The sequence below is a fragment of the Podarcis muralis genome, chromosome 12, assembly GCF_964188315.1.
Source record: "Podarcis muralis chromosome 12, rPodMur119.hap1.1, whole genome shotgun sequence".
NCBI lineage: Eukaryota > Metazoa > Chordata > Lepidosauria > Squamata > Lacertidae > Podarcis > Podarcis muralis.
In genome coordinates, this window is record NC_135666.1 from 13,233,423 (window position 1) to 13,246,170 (window position 12,748).

The following is a 12,748-nucleotide window of genomic DNA, read 5'->3' on the forward strand; positions in this document are numbered from 1 at the left end:
GACATTTGGAGGCACTAGAAAAATAATTGCTGATTCACTGCATTAGGTATATGTGAAAGAATTCTACAGTTAAGATTGGGTGTCTGCTGGCAAAAATATGTTAAACATTTTCCCTCATGAATGGAGCAGAGGCATCTCCTAAGTGTTGCTTTTGCAAATGAAAAGGGAAATCTCTTGGCTTGAAAGAGTTTTCAGGAGGGTAGATCATACTGTATTGCATATAAAATAGTGTTTTGGGAACTATGGCCCAAAGAGTGCATGAGGGGGGTGTTACTGATCCTGCCCCCTCCTAGTAGTGGCTACTTGCAACACTGCTATGGAGTGTTCCCTGATCCTTGGATTTTTAAAAAAGTCTTAACGCTAGAATTTGTGGACATCCAATGAAACTGTATATTGGAAGGTTCAGGACAGACAAAAGAAAGTACTTCATACAGTACACAGCTCTGGAATTCACTTCCCCAAGAAGGTAGTGGTGGCCGTCAACTTGGATAGCTTTAAAAGAGGATTAGACTGATTCGTGGACAATATCAGCTGTGACGGCTGTGTTTCACCTCCACTGTTGGAGGGAGCATGACTCTGAATGCCGGTTGCTGGAAATCACAAGTGGGGAGAACTCGGGTCCTGCTTTCAGGCTTCCCATAGGCATCTGGTTGGTCACTGTGAGAACAGGATACTTGATCCAACAGGCTCCTCTTAGGTTCTTATGAGAGCATATGGGCTCTGAAGTGGGAATGGCAGCTGAAAAGTCCTCATGCAGTGGATCACACAAAGGTCTCTGGATCCCTTCTCGTTGCTCATGTGAAGCTGTAAGATTTCTCAGTAATTCAACAATTCCTTTCAAGGGTACTCTTTCATGTTAGGTACAGAGCTTTGTCTTATACCACTTCTCATATGTGATCCAATCCAGTTAAGATCTTCATCCGGTACTCTTCTTCATGCTCCATCTTCCACCAGGAAGCAAAGCATGGAGCAGAACCTTGGGACAGGGATGTCTGATACGCTGTTGATCAGGCATAGCCAACTCGGCCCTCCAGGTGTTTTGGGACTACAACTCCCATCATCCCTGACCACTGGTCCTGTTAGCTAGGGGTGATAGGAGTTGAAGTCCCAAAACATCTGGAGGGCTGAGTTTGCCTACACCTGCTGTTGATGGATGTTTTCTCTGTTTTATAGATACCTGCTTTCAAAGGTGTGAGATACCCCAAGTGCAGGAGAAGCTGAATATAAAGGCTTCTAATGAATGAATACCCATGGGCAAACTTGTATATATCAGTTGAGAATGGCACCAGTAGGAATAAGGAATTATGGGTGGAAGGCAGAGGATAAAGGATTCTTGAGGAAATGATTTCTCCCCTCTCTCCATCTTGTGTAAAGAAACAAACACAGAACAAAACAAAAACTCTTGACTGGAGGGGAGTAAGAGCCCATTTTCTCCCTCCTCCCCAGATGGTTCTTTTTTTGGGGGGGGGGGGGAGCTGGCTTTCATTACATCCCTGAAGCAATTGCTTCCTTGCCCTAGCAGAGATGTGTTAGCACATGTGGACTGCTCCAGAGCATTCCTCATAGAACCATAGAGGGACCAGGAGGATCGTCTAGTCCACCCCTCTGCAATGCAGGAATCTCAGCTGGCCATCCAACCTCTGTTAAAAAACCTCCAAGAAAAGAGAGTCCACAACCTCTGGAGGGAGACCTTTAATCAGAATTATTTTGGAGGAGTTGGGAAGCAATGGGCAGTCCAGAGCAGGTTTTCTGTTCTGTGCCCCTACCAGTTGGGCATCCTTATTGTCCACACCCCCAACATACTATTTTGAAATAAATGAATAGGGCTGTATTGTAGTATGCCTGCGTTTTTTGGGATTGGGAAGGACATAAATCCAACTGTATGGATCTGAGGGCTGTGAAGCTACTGCAATCACACACATTTCCAGTTTTAGTTTTCAGGGGGTGTCGTCCCCTTCTCTGTTTGTGGCCTGGCTCCCTGCAGTCTGTCTCCCCAGGCACTTTTCTAAGCTGTGCTCTGATGTTGGAAGTGAGCTTGATTGGGAGAGAAGTGCTTGATGAGGAGGTATGCTATGTAGCAAGTGCATGGGAGCTATGCACTCAACTGCACACCCTTCTTGCTCTTAAAACTGGAAAACATACTTTTCTGATTCTGTGGGACAGGATCAGATCAGAGTTGAGAGTGTCATTTGGAGCATTTTGTGCTCCTTTATCAAGGCTGTAAAATACAAAAGACAAAAGTAATAGAACTGCATAACAAGGTTGTCAGTGTGCTTGTACAGCACAGTTGTAAATACCAGATTCCTTCAGTTTGGTTGCATAAAGCAAGGTTTCACGAAGCAATTAATTGTGGTGTCAAGCCCCCTTCCTCCTCCAAAAAACAAAAGGGAAAAGCTTTCAGGTATGAGAAGTACAGAGTTGTGAGTTCCATAGCCAAACTCCATTTTTATTTATATGCATTTAACAAAATTAATATACTGCTTACTCAAACCTCTAAGCATTTGTGTGTGTGTGTTGGAATGAGCAGCGAGAGTTTAGAAAGTGAGCATTAGTATTGCCCAGGCTTTGCTTTATTTAACAGCCCCAAATATATTTCTGAATCTGTTGCCTTAAGTAACAAATTCAAAATGAAATTAAAAATTAAGCCGTGAGCTCCATTGCAGTCTGCTATGTAATGGAAACTTTATTGTGATTATAGAAAAAGGCATGCTTGAAGTAAGTTGAATTATTTTTTTCCTCGAATGAAGGGGAAAGTATTTTCCTCCATGGTGGTAAAACTGAGGCATTTAACTTGCTCAAATAGCACTAGCAAAGCCTTGCATTTAATTAATTTTCTTACATTTATATCCTGCCTTTTGTCTGTAATGGAATCCATCAAGCTTTATGTGTAGTTCCCCCATCCAGACACTGGCCAGACCCAGACCTTCAGCAAGGCGGTGGCCTCACTTTCCTTCAGGCCATATAAACACTTGTCAGGCAGCCATAAGCAACAAGAAATTGCAGGCAGGCAAGGGAGCTGTGTTAGTTCTATCAAATCATGTCCACAGCTTGAGGCTCAGGTTTGTCCTCTACCATCTATTGCGGATTAGATGTTTGACCTTTCTTCTAGCTTCTGCCGAGGAACCAGAGAAATTGTTTCTCTATACAGTTGTAGAGCTCCTTTCTGCTGGAGATGTCCTGCAGACCGTGTGTATAGGGCTGCTTTCAACAGCTGGGAACTAAAATGGATGCATACTATGGTTATGCTATGTGTGTAAAACACATTTTGTGCGTTATTTAAAACTGCTTGTATAGGTTTGCATCTTAAAGGTATGCATTTGGACATCCCACAACCCTTTTGCCTGGGAAAATGAAGAAAAGCAAATGCTTGACTTTCTGCTAAGGCAGTTCTGATTGAATTTATTGATATTTACTTCAACTGGAAGGGAAACCTTGTAGTGATATCTAAATCTAAAGAAATAGAGGTGGTGGTTACTGATGTTGATCCAGGAAGTTGCCGTGGAATCAATTGTAAGATCCATTTCAACTATACACCTTGATGCATTTTATTTATACACATTTTCCAACCTGTTCTTGAAATCTGTTGTTTCCATATTACTTAAAGCACACCTGTTATTGATATGTTTAATGAAATCTGATCAGATAATAGCTGTACAACCTCTGCTATCTATAGTATGCCACATTAAGGTTATTGTGAGAGACAGGAAAAATAAAAATAGTTTCACAGATGAATCTTGAAAGAGCAACAAACCGACACACAAGTGCTTATATTCCAAAAAACAAATTTAGTTGCAATCTGATTTGAGATGTTGGTGGAAATCTGCTTTAAGAAATTCAATAGCTGTAAGCCACTCTTGGAAGAATAAAACATTTCTTTCTTGATAAATGCAAGGATGCATTTCTATTTGCAAATTAAAAAGATCTGGTAAAAGTAATGTGTGTGCCCTATAATCGGGGTGATGGGTGGCTGTGCAATTTTGTTGTGGCTGCAGGGAAAAATTTTTATTACTTCATTAGTCCATTTAATCCTCCTGGTTAAATATCTAAAAGCGCCCCCTTCTTTCATCTGATAGAACTTTCTGCAGAAGCCAAAGCAGCGTTATTTGAATTTGAAGAGAGGGAAAGGCAAATGAAGCAGGGGCGTTATGGCTCAAGAAGAGGAGGAGGAGGAGGAGGAAGGAGAGGAGGGCCTTTAATGTGTCGTGGGATGGGAGAACAAAGAAGAGACAACAATGAAAGGGGAAGAATGAAGGATCACAGGCCTGCGTTGCTGTCGACCCAGACATCTGTTACGGTATCCAAATGCAATGATTATGGTGGTCAGGGTTGGTGAATTTTAGTTATTTAAGCAAAATTGTTGAAAACACTGACTGCATTAAGCTGCTTAAGGTTGAATTCAATAGTTCATTTATTGATGGGAATGCAAGTCCAAGCCACTGTTGGCAGAGCATATACACGAGCATGGTTCCTCCACTGCCCCATCCTGAGGTTTCTGAGAGATCCTGTGCCCCAAGTTCTTGCCGGGGTGGGGTGGGGTAGCTATTTTAGGAGTAGCCAAGGACCAATGTCAAAAGCTGCTTTTAACTTTGCTGAGTTTCCAGTGAGGCTCCCATGTAGTGCAAAAAGCTGCTGTAGCTTTTATATCAAGAGTAGATACGAGGCTGGGTAAGTTTGCAGTAGTAGCATTCTAAGTCGGAGAACATTCTGGTGGGAGAACGTAAAGGAATGGGACTGGTAGCTACTATAATCATGATGCTGAAAGCCTCCACTTTCTGAGAAGCTGCTAAGTAGAGCTTGAGGGCAATGGCTTGTCTGCTGCTGGTGCCTCTCCCTCCCCACACATTGGGCTTCCTGTGTACATGGAGTTTCCATTTCACTATCATGGCTCATAAGCCTGTGAATATCAAACTTCCAGGAGTTTGTGTAGTCAGTAGTCTCAGGGGATGCCTCTTGTTTTTTTAAAAAAAAATTAAGGTGATTACAATTTCAAGCAAACATGATTTTCTGTGTTTTCTGTTTAGACACATTCGGAAAGGATATTTCGTCATCAACAGCCCATTAGGAATCTCTTCCAGCAGCAGCACCAGCAGCAGCAACAGCAACAGCAGCAGCAGCAACAACAGTTGCAGGGGCTGTTACCCATTCCCCCTCAGCTTCATACGCCACCTCCGCCTCAAGGGATGCATATGCCACCCCAGCTAGAAGCGCCAAGAATGCTGATGAATCCTCCTCCAGTGACATCTCAGCAGCCAAAAAACATACATATAAACCCACACTTCAAAGGAACTGTAGTAACACCTGTGCAAGGTGAGATTATGTCAGAAAGCAACACTATAAACAGCCGCTTAATTTTGTCCTGGAGCAGCCCCCTCCAGTTCTATAGGTACAACATGATGATGATGATGATAATTTATATACTGCCCTATACTCGGGGGTCTCAGGGTGGTTCACAGAATAAAATTATGTGATTATTCTGCATGTACTGCTGTGTTACTGCCTTCATTTATGCAGAGGTGTGCTTGTATGAAAGGGTTGGGGTAGTGCTGAAGTAGGGGAAAGGTGTCTATTCAGCCATATATATACAGTCCTACCTTGAAAGTTGATTGGAATCCGTTCTTGAAGTTTGATCGACTTCCAAAACCAAAGCGTGGCTTCTGATTGGCTGCAGGAAGGAAGCTTCTGCAGCCAATCAGAGGCCCCATCAGATGTTCAACTTCCAAAAGAACATTCGAAAATTGGAACACTCCGGGTTTCGATCATTTGGGAGCTGATTTGTTCGGGAGCCGAGGCATTCGAGATCCAGGGTACAACTGTACTGCCTTGGTGTTTACTGCCAGCGTATAGAGAACATTTACATTAAATTAAAACATTATTCATTCAGGCAAGTCCAGCAAGGGTGTGTGTATTGAATGCTGGCTTAAAAATGTCAACATGCTTCGCTCCTTCCATTCATTCCGGTATTTGAACTACAAAATCATCTAGATTCTTTGAATACAGTCATACCTTGGGTTATGAACGCTGCGGATTGCGCGTTTTCAGGTTGCGGACCGGGCCCAACCCGGAAGTACCGGTACGGGTTACTTCCGGGTTTCAGCGCTCATGCATGTGCAGAAGTACAAAATGACGTCATGCGCAGAAGCACTGAATCGCGTCACACACGTGCACAGACGCGGTGCTTCAGGCTGCGAACGCTGCGGGTTGCAAACATGCCTCCTGTACAAATTGGTACCATTTCCTGTACCTGATACTTGGAAATGGTACCAATTTGTTTTATTTCTGATCTTTTGAGTCCAGTCATTGGGTAACACCTAGTTCAGAACCAACATGACAAGTTAACTTTATAATTGATGATTCATTCACATATATATTGTTCAATTGTACAAAATTTGTGTGTTGCCTTTGCTAGCTGAATCCCAATTGCCCTGTTGAATGCTCTTAGTAAATTTTTCCTGCCTGCAGCTATTTGGAAGAACGGGGAAGCAGCTGCCTATGAATATGACTGCTTATAAAAATGGCCTAGAGTCTTGGCTAAAACAAATTGATTTAAAAGGTGTGCTCCTTGTTTTTAGTGCCCTTGCTGCCAGTCCCAAACCAGCCAAGACCTGCTGTAGGACCCCAGAGATTTCCTGTGAGTAGCAGCTGTTTTTTCTTCTCTGATATGGATAAGCATACATTTGCAAAGAAATATTAATATGGCAAATAAAAGCGGTGCCAGTGAAATATAACTTTAAGGTTTTGTAAATATTGACAGTGATCTGTGCAGTAGAAAATGTTTGTTAGAAGCTTAAGATCAATGAATTTCTGAGAGCAGAATTAATTTTGTTTAATTGTTAAATTTGTCGAGCTATTCTCTCAAATGGGGAGTGTTAAAATAGAAAAGTGCAATGATTTTTTTAAAAAATGACTTTCCTGTTCATTACAGTCTTTTCAATATAAATAGGAGGAATGCTAATTTAATAAAAAGGTCATACTTAAAATGTGTTGTGCTTGGAAAATATAAAGATCTGTACTAGTTTTGTACTTATTTTAAGCATTTAATAGCAGATGTTGAGTTGACACTGGCTAATTCTACCCCCTTTTCTTATTTTCTTTCTCCTTGATTGATTTACTTCTCTGACATTAGTTCTTCTTCTCAGGATCAATATCATATAATCCCACTTTGCCAGTCCTTGCCATCTTCAGAGATATCCCCATGTAGAGCACATTGATAATCCAACCAGTTTGGATTACTGAATAATGTGAGCTATAGTATCAAGGTTGTCCTTATCCAAGAATGTTTGAAGGTAGTGCAATAGCTGAAGCTGGGCATAGGCACTCCTCACCATTGTGACCACTTGGGCCTCCAGTGATGGCTTAGTATCTTGGAGTATCCCTAGACTGCACACCTCTTCTTTCATGGGGACTGCTACTCCATCCTGAACTGGCTGGCTACTAATTAATGGATCCAAGAACCAGCCATTCACATAATGCCAGGAAGTCAGTTTATTGACTCGCCTAGTACATCCCTGCCTCCTGTACTGCATTTGCACAATCTTTCCTGGTTATGATGATAGGGAGGGATCTTGCTGGGTGTCAGTTGTGTATTGTTGATGCCATGCTCTTAAATTCCCAGAGAGGTATTGTTTCCAGACTGTGGGAAGGGCCACGTGTTTCGAGTTCCCTTTGAATACTTAAAGCAGCTTTAGGAAAACTAGTTATAAATAATTGTTAATATACGTACAGCCTGTCTGCTTCACCGTAGATTCTAAGACAAAAAAAATAGTTGCAAGTAGAAAATGTACACCTCAAAATGTGAGAGTGGATTTGTACCATCCATGGTCTTTTAATAGGATGATTAGTTTTCCTTACATAATCAATTACTGTGTCTGTTTTTTCTGTGAGGGATTACTAATAGTCATTGCAATTACTGCATAAATCTGTATTACAACATGCCAAAAATGCTTTGACTCCTGTGGTTGAAGTATTTTCATTTATCTAATTTTACAGAAAATGGATGCATACGAGGAATGAGACAGCCTTACTTTTTACCAAACTAAGGCAAGGTTTTCATAGAGCAACTGCCCATTTGAAATAGAAACTTGATAGCTGTTACACATCAGTCACATTTCATTCTGAAAAACACTCAAGTTGTAGATAATGCCAGTCAACAAAACTTGAAAGTTTTTTTTAAAAAAGAATATAATATATGTGTAGCCATTATTAGATGAACTGCATAATGCCTATAGAATAAATTATTGTGGGGGACCAAGGATGACTTGTCCATATTCTCAGCTGCTGCTCGTATTTTGTTCAGAGGTGCAAACAGGGACCCATGGACGATCCAGTGCTATAATTGAGTTGGCATTGCCTTGTAGGGTATTCAGATGCAGAGCACATGAGCTTTGCTGATCTGATGTTACAAGTGCTGCGGAACGAATGTAGTTCCTGAAAGATCTCCTGAAACGTCAGGCTGGTGGTATGGTGATTTTTGTTTTTCCAGATTGCAGGTGACATTGTAAAACTAGTAGAATGTGTTGTTTAATCACACATTTGGTAGGTCCTTTGGAGGCCAGAAGGTGCTTGAGAGGCCAGCCTTAATCTGTGGGCTGCCATTTTGCTATTCCTGCCATGCACTGCTGCCAGAAGTTGAGGGGAGAGGGAGGAGTAAAACAGCATCATTACTGAGCCTAAGCTGAAGAAAAGTAGAAAAAAAAGTCCTGCTTTTCTATAGCAAGTCAATTATGGATTGAATTCTAATAGCAAATAGCTTACTAGTTTGGAAGTCAGGATTCCATGTTTCTCTCATGAAATTGTAGTCCCGTCCCACCCGGTTTGTGGACCGACTTTCATTAGAATAAATAACAGCTCCCCGAATTCACACATAATGCAGAATTGCAGTTCTTCTTCAAAAATGAGAGTAGAAGCTTTCCTTCTTCATTCCACAGAAAGGGAGCCTCAGGACACAGCTTTGAGGATTTCTTCTGCAGCTTAGATGATCTCCTGAACTGGGTCCATAACAATGATCTGTTAATTTTGGATAACATGTCATAGGGACCAGCCACTTGGAAGTGTGTTTGCCTTCAGACTGGTAGACGTTTCTTTCAAACTCCATGAGCACAGTTCTGACACTAACGGCTTTTCAGTGCATTTAGAAAATTTTAGACAGCCCAAGTTACTGCAACTCAAAGAAATCATATAAATTGTTCATATTTCAATATTGTTTTGTTTTTTACACGTTTGCATTCCCAGTGCCGCATACGTGTCTCTTCATTACATCATATGAGCATATGTTTACATAGTTGTTTAAATTAGGGTTTTTTCCTCTATGTCACCTTTAATTCTTGTAGTATAATAAAACAAGAAGTTCTTGACCTTATCCAAAATGACTAGCAGTATGTTCCTCCCTAGCTCCTTTAGAAATGGTTGATCAAGATAAATTCCTCTTGGGAAAGACCACAGAATTAATAAATCATTCATTCTAGTAGTTGAGGCGCTTGCTTTTTCAGTTGTCTAAGAACCTTTCCCACACATTATGGAAGCCAAGAGCCAAGCCTGTATTTGGCTCAGTATGCAGCTGTGTTGACTGGGGTGGATGAGAGTTGTAGTACAAAACACCTGGAGAGTACAGGATTGGGGGATGCTGTTTTACACATACAGATGTTCCGATGAAATATAATTTGTGAATAGGCCTTTATAATAAGTACTTTTTCAAGAGTGTCTTGTGACCGACATTATTTTGAGCATTTGAGAGATTACGGATTACGTGATTGTAGAAATAATACTTGTTTAGACGTTAGATATCAAATGGCATTGGGGGGGGGGGAAACCCCTTCTGTGTTGCTGCAGCAGTGATTGTGCTTTTGCTATGGCAGTGTTGTTAGAAGAGCAGCAGTAAATGAAATTTTCACTCTATTACTGTGCAGCAGCAGTGGCGAATCCCACATAGTCTGGAAAGCATTTTGTTTTCTTTTTAACATGATACAAGGTATCAGGTGGTCATGATTGACATTTCTTGGATAGAGCTTTATACAGCATTTCATGCAAATCATGTTTGAATGAGACTGCTGAATCAAATTACATTTCTCTCCTATTATAGCCCCTACAGATGTGCAACTGAGCTTCCTCAGCATCTACTGGCAAGCTTTCCTTATGAGGACTTGCCATTTTCACAACTCGTCTGCGCAGCCCTATAATTGCAACACTTACAATAGTGACAGAGTGATGAGTGTTTTCTCTTATCAAATCTATAAGTAGTAGCAAGCAGATGTAGTGCAAGATTTCCAAACACCCCCCCCCCCCACTCTATACGCTGTCAAACAGTGTCAGGCTGGCAGAGGGAAAATGCAATTTAAAATGCAGGTGACATAATAACAAACACCCTCCATTTGCTAGTGGGCTTCTGATTAATCACTATTACCATACATTATCATACCATCAAATTTAATCATATCAGTGAATTCCCATCTGCAGGAGGAGCAGCAGAAGCTAAATATGATGGTAACAGCTATTAAACAAGAGCGGCAAAGAAGACTTCTGAAATGAAGCAACCCTTTCCCTTCTTGTGTTTTTTCCACAGTTTATTGATCTTACAAACGGTAAAATGAAGCTGAATTAACAGTTGTCCACTCTTTCACGTGACAGATGCAACCGTTACAAACACACACAAAAACAAATCCCAGAACATCAGAATTCACAAAAGCGCTATGCTACAGAAGTGTTGAAATAAATGTGACCTCACTTTTGCCCTTCAATCTACAGTGCGTCTAAAATAGTCAGGAGCTGGGGGTGGATTATAAACCTCCCCAGGAATATAATAGGGGTCCCTGATGATCAGATCCCATAATATACCATGCATTTTTTTGCCGGGGGGGGGGGAGGAATCTTTGCTTTCAGTATGCAGGAATGTTTGCTAATGATCTGAGGAAACATGTAGTTCAGTATGGAATAGGATGTTGTGAACAGGCATGTTTAGCTTTGTGTGTGTGTTTTAAATAGAATTTAAGCAGGAAAAGTGCAGGACCCTAAACTACTAAGGGTAATGATTCATGTACAAATTTCTTGTACAGTGAAACAGAAAGCATTACCCACTACCACTACTGCTACTACCACTATTATTACTATAAGATGCCTTTAAAAAAGAATACAAATTTATGTAGGATACCTTTTAGTGGATATTTGCCCTGAGAGCCTCCATATTTGGAAGTAGTATACCTTATGAGTAAGAAGTGCTGGCAACAAAAGAAGAGACACATCATTGTGCTTGGTGAATTCTGGATAGAAGTATATTTTCTGTTCTCTTGTTCCCTTCCACCATCCAAAAAAAACCCTGGTTTCAAATTCTATTGAGGTCTAATATACAATCTTTCCATTTCCCCAGATGCACAGTTCCAGGAAAAATGTGTGCTGGTATTAATATTTTATTTCTTCCTATCACACGAGCCCAGAATGGCTCACAGTATTCCTTTAACGCAACACAAAAAAGTGCCGAACTTCAGAAACATTTCAAAAAAATTCATAGCTGAAGTGTTAATTCTTCATTTATTATTGCATTGTAATAATTTTAAAAGTTCTAGCCAGTTCCAGTTTTTTAACCTCCTTGTACTCACCTCCTCCAGGTTAAAACCACAACTCTGCAATAAAATACAATGTACAGTACCGTATAACAGTAATATACAGTAGGGCTTCTCATACTACACTCCAAAGGTTTGCAAAAACAGGTCTTAAGCTCTCACAGAAGTAAAACAATACTGGGGACAACTAGCCATGGGGGGTAGTGTCCTCCTGGGCCATATCGTTTTTTGTTTTTTTAAATTTGTATACCATCTTACTATCCTACAATACTCAAGACGGTTTACAAGCTGAAGAAACAAAAAATGTACATTTTATAACAATCTAATGCGATACAAAAATGTGATAATAAAACTTAAAATAGGCAACCTACATCAAAAAGTAACATTCAACAATCATTAGAATAGTATTAAATAATAATAACAACATATAAAAGTTAAACAGAAATCCACTCAACAGTTACAGTAAATAATTTCTAAACTATAATCAATAAAACAACGGCAAGCCACAGTACATAAAATAATACAATACAAATTGAGAAGCAGAGACTGGAGGGTGGAGCAAGGCAGGTGGAAGGAGGCCTTGCCTGATGGAGTCTCTTCCCTCAAAGGCCATACTCATGAAGGGTACCATAAGCAGGGCCATCTGAGCAGATCTCAAGACCCAAGCTGACTAGTACTAGAAAAGGCACTTTTTCAGGTCCTAAGCTTTGTGCATTAGTACCAACACTGCAGTGCGCTCAGGATTAGTGTAATGTGTTCCCATTTTACTGTTCCAGGTAACAAATGGGCAGCAGCATTCTGCATCAGCTGCAGCTTCTCACATAGACCCCATTGCAATAGACCCCATTGCAGTGCTCCAGCTGGGAACTACTGTACCTAGATTATCCTGGTTAAAGAATGACCTGAGCTGGCTAACCAGCCAGAGCTGGGCATTGCCACTCCTTGCCACTGAGGCAGCCCTGTGTCTCCAGTAACAACTTAGGCTCTAGGAATACACACAGACTACACACATATCATTTTATGGGGAGAGCTACCCCATCCAAAACTGGCTGCTATTTAATTCTAAGACCCCAAAGCCATCTTGCCCACAGTCTTGATTCAGCCGCAGTTTATTAGGCTTTCTCCAGCGCATCACTGCCTCCAGATTCCAGCACTTGTACAACCTGCCCTGATTCAGTTTGTGTGGAAAGACAGAGCTC

The 12,748-nt window shown here is 41.0% G+C and overlaps 1 protein-coding gene across 4 annotated transcripts in view; it reads left to right on the forward strand.

Moving 5' to 3' along the window:
- Positions 1 to 12,748, forward strand: part of RBM33 (RNA binding motif protein 33) — a 94,030-nt gene that overhangs the window by 25,583 nt on the left and 55,699 nt on the right. For all 4 annotated transcript variants that reach the window (XM_028750621.2, XM_077936750.1, XM_028750623.2 and 1 more), the window contains exons 8-10: positions 4,074 to 4,294; positions 5,022 to 5,307; positions 6,570 to 6,628. In XM_028750621.2, the coding sequence (XP_028606454.2) occupies positions 4,074 to 4,294; positions 5,022 to 5,307; positions 6,570 to 6,628 (566 nt within the window). The remainder of the gene's footprint in view (positions 1 to 4,073; positions 4,295 to 5,021; positions 5,308 to 6,569; positions 6,629 to 12,748) is intronic.